The sequence below is a fragment of the Talpa occidentalis genome, unplaced genomic scaffold (genome assembly GCF_014898055.3).
Source record: "Talpa occidentalis isolate TD23 unplaced genomic scaffold, MPIMG_talOcc4v2.1 talOcc4.4, whole genome shotgun sequence".
In the NCBI taxonomy this organism is placed as follows: Eukaryota; Metazoa; Chordata; class Mammalia; order Eulipotyphla; family Talpidae; genus Talpa; species Talpa occidentalis.
This window is the reverse complement of record NW_023604295.1, coordinates 105,742,064-105,761,432: the sequence shown is the minus strand read 5'-3', so window position 1 is coordinate 105,761,432 and position 19,369 is coordinate 105,742,064. Positions and strand designations below refer to the sequence as shown.

Here is a 19,369-nt window from a genome sequence, read left to right as displayed (position 1 = left end):
TTCCCTGCCCCCTCTTCAGTTTTCATCTCATTTGTCCATCCATGAGCTGCACATGAGTCAACATGTACATGCTAATTTTATTTGGCTGGAATTCACTAAATGAAATTCTAGCTTCTTATGATAGCACAAAGGAAAGATGTTTCTATTGCAGTCTGAAATGACATGTTCAAACATGTTTTCATCAGCAAAACAAAGTCCAAAGGCTCTCTTATCGCAGTTGAAAAACAATATGTTTGATGGCATCTTTTACAACCTGAGATGGGGCTTCATTTTAAAAAGTGTTGTTTTAAATGTAGCATATTGTAAAATTAGATTTGGAATGTTCTTACTCATGTCGTTTAGCTCTTTTTTTTCCCCAGATGTTTATGTTGGTGAGAAACCAATAACACTGTCTAGACCTCTAGGATATAGTAATCAAGCATGAATGGAAAACATTCAAAGGTCACACTTCAATCTGGACCTACAACATCCTGCTATTCAAAACCAGATTAGAGATGATGGATCATGATAAACTGAACTACTCGGAGTGCTGAGTCAGTTATTTGAGAGTTGCCTGCAAAAAAAGTTAAATATGTCACCAAACATCTACAAGATAAAATAAGTCTAGACATCATTATATGTGCTCTATTCCCCACCCCACCCCAAATTGTCAACAGCCAGATGCCACATTGTTACTTTTACATCAATATCCTATAAATTAGGAATCCTTAGTCATTTATAAAGAGAAGTTTCTTGAAATCATGTGATTCCTGCATGTATGTGCATTTGTGTGTGTGTGCATGCACACAACTGCCTAGCTGTGCTCATGCCAATAATAAATTCCCTCAAGAGACAAGGAAAAAAAGAAGAAAGAGGAAAGTGACATGAGGTGTCAGGACAGTCAGAGAATACCAAGCAAGATTTCATCAAGCAACAATAAACCAGGTTTTTTTTTGCTGTGTTTAGGACATTTTCATTGCCTAGATATAATTAATTTGTGTTTATTATGAGTGCTTCAGTCTTGACAGAAATAATTTACTGATTGGGGATCCCTGCTATTGAGAATCAAGATAGACACCCTTCTGTTATGACACTGAATTCAACACTAAGATATTTTTACTGTCAGATAATGAGGAGTCAGGGTTAATATCTTGAGAAATTATAAAAATGACCTCTTTGCTTTCAACTTTCTGGCTGATTCTCAAGCTCTTACAGAGTTGTCAATTATAAGAACACATCTGAATTATAAGGAATGCCAGGTGTGGAGCAAGGACTGTCTCAAAAAAAGGCAACTCTTGCTACTTCTCCAGTAACTGAAATAAAATCACTGGGAGTACTTTTTTTGTTTTGTTTTGATTTTTTTCAGCAGCGGGAACAACCAGGTGAGTCAGTTATTAGTGCAAGAATTTTCAAATGTTGAGGAATGTCCAAATGACATTCTTGGCTGAACTTACTGAAGTTACTATGAAAAAAATTTCATCTGAAATACCTATATTTACCTTCATATCACCCCTTGTGGTTGCAATGAATACACGCATGTGCACACACATCCCTACAGTGAAAACTTCACAGTGGCTAGAAGCTTTTTTTTTGCAATGATTCAAGTGTTTTCAATAGCGGAAAGGTGATAATTATGACTTTAAATGTTAACTTTGTCACAGAAATTTTCACATACAGGCTTTTCTACTATCCAAAATTAGAACCTTCCTTTTTTGGTATGACTTAGTAGGTTATTTTGGAGGTCTGGGAATACTGACAAATTTTTCCAAGAAATTAATGGTAACAGCATCCCCAGACCCCCAGAATAACTTACTAAGTAACACCAAATAGGAACAGTGTATTATTGGATAGTGAGGGAAACCTGCATAAAAATGTTCATTAGGGTATAAATGAGTATGACTCTGACAAAGTACAGTAACATCAGTAATGGTGAAATAGTGTGGATATCATTTTATTATAATGCACTTGGACCAATGGTAAATTCAAGTTGCCTGGAGAGAGGGAGGGATGGGGGAATTGAAGGGGAGGGAGAGGGAGAAGGTGATTGGTTCAGCAAGTGTCCATGGACACTGACTAATGGATTTTTAAAGCATTACCAAAGAATATCCTAACTTAAATGGAAATAAAAACAATCATATATATTTTGCAGGATTACTGGAAGGTTAACAATGGGTAGATTGTCTTCAACACTTTCAATTTAAGTTCTGGTGCCTCGTAGATATTCAAATGACAGTTACTGTTATTCTATTAGTTATCATAAAGAATATATCTAAATGATAATAACCACCCACTGTTAGGTGTCACACTTAGCTCATATTACAAAAAGAGCCCATTCTTTGGCTGTTCCTGAGAATAATAGCAACAGCAGGACAGTAATGAGTTTGACTAAAGAGATAGATTAACTGTTTTTTTTTTTTTTGTTTTTTTTTTTTTTTTTTTTGCCATGGGTTAAATCTCCATCAGAGATTCAAGTGTTTCAAAAGTGTCAGTGGTTGTTTGCAAACAATGGAGAAGGACCCAGAAGGATCACTGCAAGCACATCATTGTCACACACAAACAACTCCAGCATGTGCCCTCTGGATGTCATAGTATCTTCTTTCAATAATGATAACAGTAACAACAACAACAATAAAAATAGTGAGAATTAGAAACTGATAAAACACATAAATGAAAAGGTTAACTTCAATCCGTACCTTGAACTTCCACTGGTACATATTTTAAATGCTTTTTTTGCTTTATCACAAAGCTTCAGCTCCTTAAGTCAACCTGTGACTAAGTAATATACCTGCCCTATGGTACCTTTGAAATTGGACACATCTCATTATTGGAATTATAATAGTGGCTGGCAAGATATGTAACCTGCTCATATGTACTATTTTAATTGAAGAAAGGTATAGAAGTTTTGTTCTAGAAAGGGAGGTGTGCGAAATAGCCTTTTCAAGTGGCAGCCTTGACATTTAGCATACTTTTTCCATACCAGAGCAGAGCCACGTGCTTGAAACCCCAGTCTGCCAGTGCTGCTGCTCTTTTCCATGTTTGGCTCCATCTATATAGCAATTTTTAAAGCAGGTTCCAACTCGCTTGGGAAGACTTTCAGATATTGTAATATTGTATACATAGCCTGACAAACTCATATGCAAGGACTGATTCTTTCATCAATGTTAGTACAATAATTCTCCAGTCACTTCCTTTTGGAGCTCAACAGGGCCTACATATATATATATAAAATATAAATATATATAAAAAACCCTCCATTAGATTTTTCCTTATTTTTTTTTTCAGAAATAAAGCCCATTTGCCTTTAAAGCTTAATTTTCTTTCTCTTACGGACTGATTCCATTACTTTTCCTCAAAAGTCTTAGGCAAATGATAGTGAGGTCATACTAATAGGGTTGAAGCTTCCATGGAAGTAGGGCATAAGGAAAAGAGAAGGGGGGTTATAACAAGCAACACCCAAGGGTGCTGACTATGCCAATGCCGCTTTGAAGCACTTCCCACAGTAGCTTATTCAATCCTTAAAACAGCGATGCAGATGCTTTCTAGTGATGAGGAACAGGCTGACTTGCTCCAAGTTATCCAGGATTTAAAACTCAGACAGTCTCTAACAGCCAGCTATCTTGGTACTATTTATGTTTCCTCCCGTCAAAGCTGTCCTTCACATCAACTGCTTCTCTTTTTATTGAACTAGTAATATCTAATTTAAAAGATAGATGCTCCTATCTGCCCTCCAGGAAAATGATAGTATCTTATGAAGCATTATTACTCGTTGTCTCTCAGCCCCTTTAAAATGTTACATATTGTTGCATATGTCTAGGGAAATCTGTTTACTGGAGGAACCTGCATACTTTGAGGCATACATCACTCTTGGTTAAAAGGCACTAGATATGCCCTTACTTGCTTTTCACTGTGAACCAAAGAGCAGAAGACAGTTCACAGGAGTCAGTGTTTGTGGTTGCCGTCATGGGAAGTGGGCCAGAACTCTTGATGTTCCCCTGATTTGAGAACTGGGATTCTGCAGAATATGCAAGCATTCATTTACTCAGTGTACTGGAGGTCTGGGCAGCTGAAAGGCAATAATCTATTCACAAAAGATAGAAAATGTTGAACACTTAACAAAACACCCCAGGGGCAACCAACATAATTTACCTGGATAGAGATTTATCTAAAACTTTTCTTCCTTTTTCCCAGGAAATTTAGTATTTTTTTCCCTTTTCCTAAATGTTTAGAGATGTTTAGCTATGAGAATAGTGCCATGCATCTCATTTAGGTTAAGAAATTTATATATATTTTTCTCTTATCTGTCATGTTTCCCTAATAGAAGATATTTCATACTTTTAAAAAATATCAGTGTGCTTTATACTACACAGGTAGTTCTTACCTAATAGATGCTGTTAAAAGCTAATATTAAATTTGTTTTTGGTTTATTTATTCATTCCACTGTCCTAGTTGATGAAAGTCATGGTACATGTATAGTCTGGGTTTTGCCGTACTTTTAGTCTAACTCTTTGTAGCTTGAATTTTAGTTTCTTTTAGTTTTCCTTAGATGCTCTCTTATATTGACGCATCAGCCCAAACTTGTTTGTGGAGCACTGTCAAATACACACCAAGGAATTCCAGCCATTGTGTCTCAGAGCCCAGTATCTCACTCTGTGGAGTTTTGACTAGCTCACTCAGAAGTCAGTAAGTTTTAAGCAGAGACTCATAATTTACAGGCTGTGGATAGAATCCAGTTTATAAACTTGGATGAGGGAAAAATTACATTTTTATTTTCACTAAGCTTTAACTGAATTTATTATATCTTCCAATGATGAATGTTGACAGACTCCTTCCTTCTCAGCAATGGATTTGCTGTCCCCCAACTTGTCACCAATAAAAAGAGTTTTCCATATCACAAAGTATCACTTGTAGATATCACAAAGTATCACTTACACACATCCCTACTTCAAGGTATTAGTTATCACATTCACTCCTGATTACACGTTTGTAGTTTTTTTTTGACCATAGATGTTCATGCGATATTGCTAATCTTGTTAAGGTGCCAAACAATAAAGTTGCAGGGCTGTGCATTGGTGTTCTAGCTATGGATGTTGATCCCTAGTACTCCCTAACTATAATGACTGGTGACAAGGAGATGAGGCAAAGACTACCTTACAGTTTAATGCTTTTTTCCTAGCTAAACAATAAATGTTTGCACACTGGCATCCTTGAAAGACATCCAATTTATATTTATTTCCCTCTGTCTTGAATACATTATTTTGTTGCATAAATCATTGATGTTATATTATTATATCACAATTTTTTGAATACCTTGATAACTATTGGGTTGTCAGAAAAGTCAGGATGCATTTTAGCTTGAAAAACAGAAAAGATACGTCATGACTTTTCTGACAACTCAATATATTTCACTATACCTGGTTTCCTTTATAATTTTATGCATTTTACTTATAAATTTAAAAATATTCCAAGGCAGCTCTCCTGCCTGTCTGTGACTATACTGGTGTTTCTTTTTAGAAACCTTTTCCCTTTGTAAGGTAAGAGACAGCTCTCCTCCCAAAACTGCTTGCCTGTGACTATGCAGGCATCTCTTTTATCAAACCTGTAGCTTTTTCAGGTGCAGCTCTTTCTACCCATTTGTGTCTGTGCAAGTGTCCTTTACTTCCCTTCCTTTTTATAATAAAACTACCCTTTTGGGACCTCCCCTGGTGGAGCAGCGGTTGAGCGCTGGGCTGCAAAGCTGCCCACAGCCTCCGCAGCACCGGTTCCATCCCCGGCTGCCAGGTGAGAGTCCCACATGGTGCACAGACCTCTCCTGCCATGCCCACTGCTCTCCTCAGCAGTGTATTTCATCAGTCTGCCTGCTCTGCTCCCTGCTCTGGCTCTGGTGAATTCTTTCAACCTCCTGCGCTGCTGACTATACCCAGTTCTTGTATAAATAAATAAATTTAAAAACAAAAACTACCCTTTTGGATATTAAAAAAAAATTCTGAGAAATGATCCACAGGCTTCACCAGAATGCTAGAGACCCACTGGCACAAAAAACAAAACAAAACAAAACAAAAACAACAACAACAAAAAAACCCTAACAAACTCTACAGGAAAGCCTTAAGGGGCAACTGATTATCAGGAATAAAATGCATCCCAAAGCCTAGATGTTCATGTACCAAAGGGGAGGGAGAGGCAGTAGAGGAGCGATGAGCACACAGAGAAGGTGTAAGAGGGGTGCATGAAACCTCCCACAGGAAGAGAACTGTCTACCCCATTGGTCAACCATTGTTATTCTCAGAGTTTTAATTCCCTGAAAACTCAATGCCATTCTCTGTGCTTAGGAAAGATGACAGTGCACCTGTGTGGCTGGAAATAATGGCCATAAAGAGGAAAAGAGTTAAGAGAAAACCTATTGCTTGTGGTTGGGCAGGAAAAGACAATTACATATAAAGAAGGGTGCAGTTAAGAAAGCTTGTTCTATTACTCCTCACAATTTAAAGACCTTTTTCTAGAGCAATTTTGTATCTTTTTATAATGCTGTGAATTCCTAAAATACTACCGACAGAACCTGTGTTTTACATATAAGGAAACCTAAGGCAAGGGAGGTAACTGGTGGTTTTTGTACCTGAGAGAGAGAGAGAGACAGAGAGAGAGAGAGAGAGAAGGGGAGAAAAGAGACAGAGAGACCGAGACACACACACACACACACACACACACACACACACACACACACACAGAAAATACACCAATAAGGAAGCTTGAAACTTTCTCCAATGGCCAAGTACTTTAGTGAGGTTAAACCTGTAGAAGAAACTGAAATCTCAGATTAGTTTTTGAGAAATGTAATGAAGGTCATCAAGGTAATTATGATCATGGAAATAATAGTTCAGGTTCTGTTAGCAGAAGTGTTTTCCTCTGGAGGCTTCAAAACTGTTTTTTACCTGCCATCTGATTCATTTCACAACATAAAGTGAAGGGTGAGGATGAATTTTCTACTGTCTTCCATCAAGTGGTATGATATATAATAAAAATTGTATCTGGTGTCTAGAGAAGTGACTTTAGTGGATAATTAATTGTTATTATTTAGCCTTTGGTCATTGAAGGGTTGAATAGAGAAGTTTTAGGGAAATACTAAGTGTATTTGAGTTTGCTCTCTATTTGACAAACACTGATTGGTTATAAACCATGTCCCAAGCACAGAGGAAAAGACAAAAAGTGTCACATTCTCAGTAATTAGTCAATTGTGACAAAGTCTTTTCCTTTCAAACAAGGTACCTAGATTTTCTATTGTGTGAGAGAAGTTAAGAGGTATACCTAGGAAGTATACCTAAGAGGTCTTATTCCTGCTAGAAAAAACAAAAAATATAAAGGATTTCATCCTTTGTGGACCTGGAGTAGCAAAAGACCTACTTGTTGTTAAAGATGTGGAAAATGTCTAATTTTTCACCATACACTAAAATCTAACTGCTTTTCTTTAAGTTTCATTCATTTGAGTCTACATTTTGACTCCATATAGACCATTAATATATAACAGAAAAATGATAAGACAGAGACAGAAATTTTCCAGGGGTAATAATCCTATTCTTAGATGTGAACAGCTGTCAAAAGTTCTTTATTTATGAAAAGATAAGCAGAAAAGTGTGGGAAGCAGGAGGGTCTGAATTAATCTTACTCTCAAATTGAAATACCAAACTACAATAGGATATGTTTGTGTTATCTTCAATAAATCATTATTTGTGGAATCTTTTCATTTGTGACAATGGATTTATCAAGTAAGAAATCACCTTTTTAAAAAAGGGCCAATTATAGTTGTGAATTTTATATTCCCTTATCTTATTTCTTGAACTTCCCGGCCAATTGCAAATTGTTGTCACTAGAGAGTACATGTTTTTAAAACTGTAAAAACTTATTGAAAAGTTGGATTTCTTTAAGGTTTCACATTTTACTTCAGAGTCATTAGAAAATGAGTAAGTTTAAAATATTTTGTTCTCTCCTTATCTTATGGTCAGACTTGACATTGTTTATTCTCTTCCAGTCTTGGCCAAACTATTTAGTTTAGCAGAAAGAGCGCGAGCATTCAGCACAAACTTACGCCTACGATGGTATGCAACTAGCATTTTCTTCATAATCTGCTTTATCACAATCACAAACCTTAAATTTTCCTTTTCAAGTCCCATCACAATAATTATGTGCAAGTCAAATGACCTTTCATCAAGAACACAGAAATCTGGATTGACACTTGGAGGCCACTTCTAATACTTTCAACAATTCAGAAGTTTCAGTATATGGAAAACAACTGGGTCAACCAAAAAGGTTAAGAAAACAGAATCTTTGACCCATCCATGTGGATGACATACGTATATGGACTTAGCAAACAAGAAAGAGTCATGACACTCTATTGGGATACCTTTTCTGGATTGGGAGAGGGCTTTTTTTTTTTTTTAAATTCTGTATCAATTTATGAATATTCTTAATACCAGAATCAGACAGCAATTCCTGTTTCTTTACCATTCCTCTTAAACAGTCTGCCATTTGCTTTCTGTCACAAAAGTCCTAGAATAGTTGAATTGCACCACTGTGTTTATGTTTTATTATATTTCAAATGCCTGCCTCTAGCATACCTGACACCCTCCTTGGAGCTCAGAGCAGTTCCAAGCTGCCAGAGGAAATACCAGCTGGCTTTCACTGGGCAGCACAGCCTACTCCACTGACACACAGCCCTCACACCCTTCTCCAGTGCCTCACCAGGCCAGCCAGACCCGCTCCAGAGCTGACCCTCACCAAGCAAGACCTCCAGGCTTTTGCCTGCTGTTGTTCATCACCACTGATTTTCTGACACTCAAGAAGACCTTGCTTTTCTTCTCAAGGTTAAAAAAAAAAAAAACAAAACCCTCTCTTAAAACCTTATCTTGAAATAATCAGAGCAGTAACCAGATAGGCACTAGAGGAAAAAAAATGCAAAACACCCAGAAACGTTTAAATGCCAGAGGAAGGGACACTGAAGCCACTGCCATGAGCAAGAACTTTATCCAGCTGATGAGGTCATTAATTACCCGAGTTAATAACTGTGTCCGTGTATTTAATTGTTCTCCTTTGAATACCTTTTACCCCTCCCGCCCCTCCTTCACCCCTCACCTGCCAGTCTTCTGTCTCTGGTGTTTTTCCAGATAACATCCAGAGCCCTAGCCGTAGAGTCTCGGATGTGATCACTGAAGGACCTCCGGAGAGGGGCTCTCAGGGGCCGAGCCATCACGTGGGCCTCAGGGTCCCCCATGCACCCGCAAAGGACTTCAGCGCAGCCCCAGCGCAGCCACCATTCCGTTTTCCTCCTGAAGATGTCCTTTCCTGGCTGCGGGCTGTCGCTCTGCCAGGCGGCGGGCAGCGTGCGCGCAGGGTCGGGCCAGCCGCGGGCGAGCCCTGCGCCTTTAGAATCCAGGCATTGCGGCTCGCACTGCGGCCCCGGGAAGAGCCGACTGCAGCCGGCGTCCTGGACCGCCGCCAGGCCCGCGCGGCTGCCACATCTGGAAAGGCTTACAAATGAGCCAACGACGCACTCGCGCAGTTCTCGAGCTGCCTTCGTGGCTATCTAGATGATTCTAGCTTCCTGTGTAATCCAATAACTTGACTTGGTTCATGTTTGGCTGTTCTTCTATTAAATAACGTGTCTCCCTTCCCTGGCAATCCAGGCAATCTTGCAATTTTGAAGGGAAGGGAGGGCAAGAGGTAAAAAAGTGAGAGATGGAGATTAGGGGTGACAGGCAGAGTTCTCTTCACCTTTCAAGGTGATTCACAGCCACATTTGCATTTCATGAACTCATTGGTGGTGTTTTTATTCATTAGATTAGGCTGCTTATGAGATAGAAAGTTCAGTCTTTAGTTGTGGTTGTGGGAAGGTAGATATGACTGAAGAGAACATGGTACAGATCAGTCTGGAGTTTTTCTAGGAAATGGATACCTGAGTTTTAAAGGAAATATAAGTCAGCTCCCTACATTTTCCCTAACTCTGCTTCTACTTACCCTCAGAGATTCAAACAATTCCAGATTTTGCCATTAAATATGGCTCAAATGGTGCCTGGTTTTGTGAATCTTTTCGTTTCAAGTAAACAAACTTCATCATTATAATTGCCATCAAAACCTCAGTCGCACCCCAATGCCAGGCACCATGAAATCAAAATATGCGCCAAATTCTCCTTTTACAAAATATATTTTTGAGTTTTGAAAATGTCAAATAAATTCACTCTTCTGCCAATGAATTTGGCTTATATTCTGCCTTTTAATGCATTATTAATCCTCTCCTTTCTCACTGTCCTCTCAATTTCATCCTATAATTCTTTCAAGATTTGGCACAGTCTTACTATTGGCACAAGACAGTACCTAAGGGCCAGTTCATAACCTTTGTGAGATTAGATAATGAGGTACAAGCACTTTGTAAATTATAAGAAACTGTAAAATGTTAATTGTTATTATAATTATTCTTATACATGAAATAATTTTCAACCCACACTGATCTCCCAAGCATTCAAATGTCTATAGTGTGCATAGACTTACCCATACAACTTTGGCAACTTAATTATATAAATGATGATAATTAAAATAGGAGATTGTGCTCATGGGTTATAACTAGCACTAATGCTGCTGGTTCTTAGTAACCTATGTGTTCTCAATCATTCCTTAACTGTATTATTCTCAAATTTTTAATGCTCATGAGTCTCTAAAGAGGAATGTGCTACTTGGTATATATCTATGTTGACCTATTATTGTGATGGAGCTAGACCAGGAGGCAATAAATAATAACTGCTAAGGATATATAGATATCTGTGCTTGTGGGAGTCAATTCCAAGGGAAAATTCTCCATAAAAAAAATTGTCAAAATTTTTGGTTGCTTAATACTGGATTCTATTTTAAAGTTATGTTCCTAACGTCTCTCTCTCTCTCTCTCCTTCCCTTTTCACATCTCCCCCACCTTCAAGAGTGTGTGTGTTTCTTCTTCAAAAAAATCTGGGATCCTTGAAGCATGTTGACTCATTTCCAGCCAGGTTGAACAGAATCAATCTATGTGGATGTATTCAGTGGTACCCATTGCATGACTAGTGAGCCACACATGTACTAGCCATGGCAAAGCTGAGGATGAATAAGACATTAACTCTGTCTTTGTGGAGAAGAAAACACATTGACCACAGATAATTTCAAAATAGTGTGATATTTCTTCAAAGAAGATGTACAGATGGCTAACAGGCACATGAAAAATGTTCAAAATAATTTATTATTAGGTAAATTAAATCAAAACCACAATGAGATGTCATCTCACGTATGAGTGGCCTTTATCAAAAAGACTGGAAACAATATGTGCTGGCAAGACAAGATCTCTTGATCATGGTTGGTGGGAATATAAATTTTCCTCTATGGAAAAGGGCACGGGGAACCCTTAAAAATCAAACAATGAAAATTTCTTATGCCCCAGCAATATTGCTTCTAGGTATATTCAAGGAATATGAAAATACTAATTTGAAAAGATTTATATGCCCCATGTTCATAGTAGCATTATTTACAAAAGCTAAGTGTCCATCAAAGGATAACTGGATAAAGAAGTTGTGGTATATAAACTCAACAGAATACCACTCAGCTATAAAAAAGATGGAATCTTGACTTCTGTGACAACATGACTAGAACTTGAGATGATTGTGCTAAGTGAAGTAAGTCAGGAAGTAAAAGAAAATTATAGGATGGTTTCTCTCATACGTGGAGATAAATTATCAAAATTATCAAAACAAACAGAACTACCAAATCACAACAAAAACAATGTTTAGACATTGTGAGGGGGAGGGAAAGAAGTGGACAGAGAAGACAGAGCATCAACCTAAGTAGCGGGAAGGACACTAGAACTTTGGTGGAGGGTGAAGTGATGCTTATACACACATACAGGTGAAGATGAATCTCTGAAATTCATATAGATTTGTGAATCAATAAAGATTTATTAAGTAAAAACAAACAACTATGCATGGCGTGATATGGTATATGATAAAATCTGGTATAAACTGTTACGGAAACACAAAGGAGAAAACACAACCTGGGTTCCTAACTCTTCCCAGGCACTGACTGCACTAAATTTCCTATTTGGATCTATGATAATATCAAGGATTTAGAATCATTCTCAGCACGAATGCCAATAGCTGATTATATGAGATCATGTAAAGTAAATGAAATGAAGTTTTCCTATATCTAAAGACAGAAAGAAAAGGGAAATAAGAAAGGAGAAATATAAAATAAAAAAAAAGAAAGGAGAAATAGCATCTACCAAGTACCTATGATATAGCACAAACTCTACTAGCACTGTATCTAGACATTGGTATATATACCGCATAGGTACTATTATCTCCTCTTTAGAAACAAGGAAGCTTCAGTACAGACAGAAGAATTTGAGAAAGGTCAGAGAGTCAATAGCACATCCAAAAGTCACACCCGAAGTGAGCCTACCAATCAACTTGATTGGTTATAAATTAGTGATAGTGATTGTATAACCCATTAGTTCTACCTAGGTTTCTTTGATACTATTCTATGGGTCAAAGCTCTTTAAACTTAGCCAAGTAAAATCATTAACTAGGTCCAGAGTCTGGAAGAAGCTTGAGTCTCAGGTGGGTTTTAAATGATCTCACCTGTGGAAATTCTGGGGTCAGGAACCAAGAGAACCAGGTAGAGTCGATATATACTGCTTACCAACAGGGCACTCAGGTCTGATCTCCCAAATGAGCCTCTTTCCACTTGAAACACTTCATTTCCAGGAAATAGTCATAGTTCTTCATTGTAGCTTATCTCAATAGGTATTGGAAGATTCTTCTTATTCTAAGTACAGGTTGCATTAGGTAGAACAATCTACAGGCCTGACTTAAGAGATCTTTATTTTTTTTAAAAAGAAGATTATCAATATAAATGAAACTTTTATTGACAGACGGTTGAAAAGCAGAGCACAGCTAAATATTTTCCAGCAAGGTGGGCTTTAATTGTTGACTTTACCATAGCCTAAGGTAGGGCTGGCAACTTGGCCCTTCATTTCTGAAAACTCATTAAATTCACATTTCATTGTGAGAATATTTTAAATGGATACGTTTCAGCCACAGATCATAAGTATACTGTAAAAACAACTCTAATACATAGCCAATTTAAGCTTTTTTTTTCATTTTTCACTTTCTCTCTGTATTTACTAGACATTAGAAATATTCCACACCTAAGTGCTTTTCAGAATCCACTGATTATAGAATGATTCTTCAAGTTTCATTTCACAAATTTCAAATAATCCAAGTCCCTTGTGGCTGTGAGAGGCAAGGACAGCATGTGATAATCAGTGTTGTCTCAGCTTGGCAGATGGAGAAAGTGGGAATCTGAGAAGTCCATTATTTATTTTTTTTCAAGAGCCCACGGGGAATTATAAGAAAAATGAGAATAGGAACATTATGCTCTGATAGCTTCTCAGTTCCTTATTTTTGTGATAAAGGGCTAATTTCAGTCATTGGTGGAGTTGCTCTCTGAACTGGGAAGCTTAGTAAATGTCTCCAGATCCCTAGAGATTAGAGATTCTTGTCCGTACATTAAACTATTTTGGCTCAAGTGTTTTGTTAATCTTTTCCATCTAAGAAAACCATCCCACTTTGGCAAGGCATTGTAGATTTTGTCTAATTTATAAATGTTGGCTTCTTACTGCAATAAAACCATTAATTTTATTGTGTGTCTAGGTCCCACGTGCTTTGATATTTGTTAGGGACACCTTTTCCAAGTCTGTGTAGTGTAAATCCACTTTGGTCTTATGGTCACTCTTATCTGCTGATGCAACTCCTTTAAGCCTTCAATTGGAGCACTTAAAATATTCAAAAATGCTCACAATGCTGGCAGAGTTTTCCGAAATAATGTGAATAATGATGGAAAGTGGAGAGTTTTTTAAGAGTCAGTGCCATGCTTAGATCTGAGATTTTGGCACCGGGAGGAAATTATTAAAGCTCCACTTGATAAAGTCCTATGAGTGATCCAGTCCCTGCGACAGGGCAGCAGACTATAGAGAATGACAACACCTGCCACAGCATAATAGACCTGTCTAGAGAGCTGAATCCCAGAAGAGGAGGTCTCCATTATGAAGGTCTGCAAAAGCCCAGGATAAGGAGAATTTGTCCCTGTAATCCTTTTTTTAAATTAATTTATTTATTTATACAAGCACTGGGTACAGTCAGAAGCACAGGAGGGTGAGAGAATTCACCAGAGCCAGAGCAGGGAACAGAACAGGCAGACTGACAAATACACTGCTGAGGGGAGCAGCGAGTCCGGCAGGAGAGGTCTGCGTGACATGTGGGACCCTTGCTGGGGGTTGGGGATCGAACAGGTGGTGCAGAGGCTGCAGGCAGCTTCGCAGCCCAGTGCTCAACCGCTGCACCACCAGGGGAGGTGCCCTTTCCCTGTAATTTTGAAGAGTGTGTAGATGATTTCTGTTTACTCCAATGAATAACACCTAGTTTGAGGGTATATACTGTCCATATTTGCTTTTATTTTGAAGTGTTTATTTACTATAATTTTCCCCACATTTGCTCTGGTTTAGGTGGCAATTATAGTTCACCATCTATATTTAGAATATTAACAGGTATACTGAATTTGGCTGAGACTGTTAAATATTCTCAACCAAAAGGCCAATGCAAGGTTGTTTATTTATCTGTTGGGTATCTACAGATGTTTTATAGACCAATAGACCACACTGGTGATTTTCTTCAAATTGGTGATCCATCTCTTACCTGGATGCAGACAAAATTCTCTTGCAAGGTAGGAAGAAAAGCTTATTTTTTTTTTTTTTAGAAAACCTTAAAATCTACGTCTGTTTATGCATATTGTTCTTAAATATTTCAATTTTGTACAAAATTTCAATTTTGTCTAATGTATAAAGTACAGTGGTCTATGTGTATATTTATAAATAAATAAATAAGTAAATAAATAAATGTATATATTGGGGTCCTATACTCAGAAAATTTTACTATGGGATTAGTGATCAAAGAAGTTCAGAGACAGCTTTATAATTACTGATTCAAACAAAATCACACTATCTTTCAGAGTAAAATCAACTTGTTGGGGATATACTGCTAAGTAAATGTATAAGAGAGGTTTATAAATGAATAAGAAGTGAGTATTAGTAAAGCAGGGAAAACTTTTCTTCCTGATTGATGCAACAAGACCCTTTTTTCCTTCTTGACTGCAGATTCTCATTAACTTTTGTTTTTTGAAATAAAGTTCACCTGATTGAGAAAAGTTACCTAGACTGTGAGAAAGAAAACCACTATAAAATGAATGTCTATGTCCCTCCAAGTTCATTTCGTGAAACTACCCTTCAGTGTGATGTAATATGGAGGTGGAGTTTTTAGGGTAATTAAGTCATGGGGTGAAGCCCTTATGAATGGAATTAGTGCCCTTATAAAGGAGGCTCTAGAGAGATCCCTTGGCTCTTTTGCTATGGAGGGGCACAAGAAGACAGTCATCCATATAAAGCAGGAAGCAGGCCTTCACCAGACACCGATTCTACTGGGACGTGGATCTTGGATTTCACGATCTGCAGACTGTGAGAAATAAATTTCTGTTGCTTATAAATCACCAAGTCTATAGTTTTCTGCTGAAGCTGCCCAGACAGACTGAGAAGGAAATAGAGACTAAGACAGATCTGCTTCTTGACAGCTTTGTGATCTTGGCCCAGCATTTTCACCATTGCTAAAAAAAGGGGTTGACTAGATCACTGATTTTTCTGGTTTCCGGAATGAACCAGAAGAGGTGAAATGGAAGTGGAAAATATTGGAATGGCAAAGGATAGCATCTCACCTCTCCTCTTGGAGTGGAACATCAACAACATTTAAACAATTCTACTGGAAGGACGGACTCCTTGTATTTCTAAAAAATTTCTAAAAAAATTTCTAAAAATTTCTAAAAAAATACCTTCAGAGAACCTTAACTATTGATTTAAACTTTCCTCAAGCCATTTCCAAGTTGCTTTTAGCATGTTTCTTTGGTGTTGTCCATTTGTGTTCATTTACTCCTCTCTCAATTATTTCTTTTCCATTTTCTGTATTAACTCTAGTTTTCTGTGCTAGAATTTTTGGCAGAGAAATAGGAAATAGAAGATATTAGAGAATGGAAAAAATAAGTAGTGATGTTCTCCCCACAATTTTTAAAAAAATGTAACAATTTCAGGTTTTCTTTTATGTCAGAATCTTAAAAGTTTAAAATACTTTTAACTTCTATAGAAAAATCAACAAGGATGCCTCACCAATACTAATGCTAAGGAAACAATATATGTATAATTTATATTGCCTTAGCAAGAACAGAATCTCCTATTGTAAAATATATTTTAGATACAATTAAAACTTTAGGAAGGAAAAATTTCCTTTCTCTTATACTTCATTTTATTTTATTCTTCCATTTTTGCTTTTATCCTTTAATTCTCCTATCCTTTATACCTCACAGTGTAAAATTCCAATGGAGTTGAACATTATGTCATAGAATTACAATGATATAATTTCTTTGCTCAAATTTAGAGTATAGTATGACGACATGGACATGAATTTCTTTTAAGCTGCTTATTCTACATTTCATATATCTTTTTATTGAGAATGAAACAAAAATAGCAACCTCTAACTGATTGTGAATTAAAGAATTCCTTCAGAGAAACAAACAGAAAATTCAAATGTTCTATTATCAGAGCCAATATCATTGAAATTGAAAACAAACAATAGGGAAGACCAAAAGCTAGTGTTTTACAAAGAAAATCAATAAAATTGGCTAATCTCAAGACAGATTAACTAGAAATATAGACTTAGTTTAACAAGGTCAGAGATTCAAGGTTAAAATACAAAAAATCAATTCTATTTCCATATTCTAGCAATGAACAACTAGTAAATGAAGTAAAAAAGTAACATTTACAAGATGATAAAAATATATGAAATACTTAGAGATTTAGTAGGTATGTACACAAAAACTTGTACACTGAATGCTACAAAACATTAAGAGATATCAAAAACCTAAATAAAGAGATATAACATGTTCAGGGATGTGAAGACTCAGTATTATTATGGTGCCAATTTTTCCCATACTATATACTCAACATAAAACCAAGCAAAATGCTAGAAAGTTTTCTTCTTCTATTGTGAAACACTAACAAGTTGATTCCAAAATATAAAAGACCAAAATGAACCAAAATGATTTTGATAATGATGTGTAATCTACAGTAATCAAAATAGGGTGGTACATATCCACATGGATGGATATGTAGGTCACTGTAACACAATAAAGATTCCAGAAATTCATCCATAGTAAGTCAATTGGTTTGGATAATCTTTGTCAACAAATTGTGTGGGACAATTGGATAACCACATGGAAAAAAAAAGGAATCTCAACCCTTACTGCAAATCTTAAACAAACATTAACTCTAAATGGACCATAAGTCATAGTCCTAAAAGTAAGTGCAAAACTATAAGATTTAGTAGGTGAAATTTTGTGACCTTAAGTTGAGTAATTGTTTAATAATTAAGAATAATTATGGGGCCTCCCCTGGTGGCACAGTGGTTGAGCGCTGGGCTGCGAGCCTGCCCGCAGCCTCTGCAGCACCGGTTCGTTCCCCGGCCGCTGGCAAGGGTCCCACACACACAAAAAAGAATAATTATGAATTTAATAATTATAATCATTGTTCTGATAAATTGGATTTTATCAACACATTAAAAAACATTTGTTTTTAAAAAATATACTGAAAAGAAAAGACAAAGACATTAGCTGGGAGAAAATATTTGCAAACATATATCTAATAAATAACTTTTACCTAGAATACATAAAGAATTCTGATTATTCAATAACAAAAAGACAAATAATCAAATTTTAGCTAAATGGGCAAAAGTTATAAAATGGTACTTCACAAGAGAAGACTTATCAATGGTCAAAAAGTTATTAAGGAAAAACAAAATTACATTGAGAGACCACTGCATACAAAAATTAAAAAAAAAACTAACCATACCATATGTTGAGGAGAATGTGGGGCAACTGGAATTCCTATGCATTGTTGGTGGTAAAGTAAAATTGTTTACAATACCATACTAATATGCTATTATCAAATTATTATATTAGGATTTGTTATTTGTGTGGATATCAAGGTACCTAGTGGAAGTTTGGAAATACTTTATAGTGAACAGGAATTTTTCTAACGTTATCATCCAAAAACATACAGTTTTCACAGTCTCTTGCTAATAAAAAGTAGCCAAAAAATCTCTTCCCAAATATTTTAAATGGGAGAAAAATGAAGCTCTTATTCTTTGGGCTGACATACATTAAAATAAATAACAAAGCAGAAGAACGGAAACATAAAAGGCCTTGAGAAAAGGAAAAGAGAGTAGAATTATGAGAGATGGAACATCACGATTCATTGGCATAAATTAAGCTGTACAGGAAATGACATTCTGCTGACTTCCCCTTAAAGAGGACATCAGCTGTAAAGGCAGAGCATGCCTCAATCTGAAGAAGAAGCAGATGGTGAAGGACAGTAAAGATTTTTAACAAGTGCTTCTTCTGGATCAAAGAAGCTGGTTCCCATTCTGCTTCCCTAATCACTTAGGGGAGGCCTCACGCTCATTTTTGACTTGTTCTTGGTCTCTGAGACTATTCAACATGTGGTCAATGATGGTCAGGGTCTGGGTGGATATTCAAAGGTAGGCATAGAAATGGACAAGTTTTAGAAACTTCTTGTAGTGGTTGGCAGAACAATTTTATGTCCATTGAATCTAATGATAAAAAAACATGACTTGTATTTTTTATTTTGTTGTTTCCCCCAATTTATTTTTCTTAATATTCTGTTTTCATTTTTTTGTATGGGTCCATGAGTGATTGAAAAAAATCAGAAATGAGTCACCATAAATAGTGGAGTTAACTATCTCTCTCTCTCTCTCTCTCTCTCTCTCTATATATATATATATATATATATATATATATATATATATATATTATATTCTATATATGATATAAAAATACATAAAACATCTAGAGACAATACAATGATTGCTTGAATGTTACAATGAGTAGTACTTTACCTCTGCTGAATCTGGGTGGAGAGAAAAGGTAATACACTGTTATGTATAGATTTCAATCAACCTCTGAATTGACGGCATTTGCAAATTTCTTGCTATTTGTTTTTTTACTTGGAAGAGCAACAAACATTGTTAATATCTCAAATTGAAAATTTTGAAAATTCTCTAAAGGAAATGAAGTAATTTTGTCTTCAGGATTTCATGCACAATGAATGGTTCACATCTGGCACCAAGACTATAGATCATTAATGGTGAAAGAACATTGAAAAATGAAATAGTCAAAGAAAAACACAGGCTAGATGGTGGCAGGAAATATATCAAGC

The 19,369-nt window shown here is 36.5% G+C and overlaps 1 protein-coding gene across 5 annotated transcripts in view; it reads right to left on the bottom strand.

The window, feature by feature from the left end:
• DLC1 (DLC1 Rho GTPase activating protein) overlaps positions 1–19,369 on the bottom strand; it is a 365,361-nt gene that overhangs the window by 155,893 nt on the left and 190,099 nt on the right. Inside the window, exon 1 of one of the 5 annotated variants that reach the window (XM_054700830.1) lies at positions 9,100–9,373. The exons of 3 other annotated variants lie outside the window; for them this stretch is intronic. In XM_054700830.1, coding sequence (XP_054556805.1) covers positions 9,100–9,238 — 139 coding nt within the window. In that variant the 5' untranslated portion in view covers positions 9,239–9,373. Of the gene's footprint in view, positions 1–9,099; positions 9,374–19,369 lie in introns of those variants that run through there. One more of the 5 variants, XM_054700829.1, reaches the window with a different exon arrangement.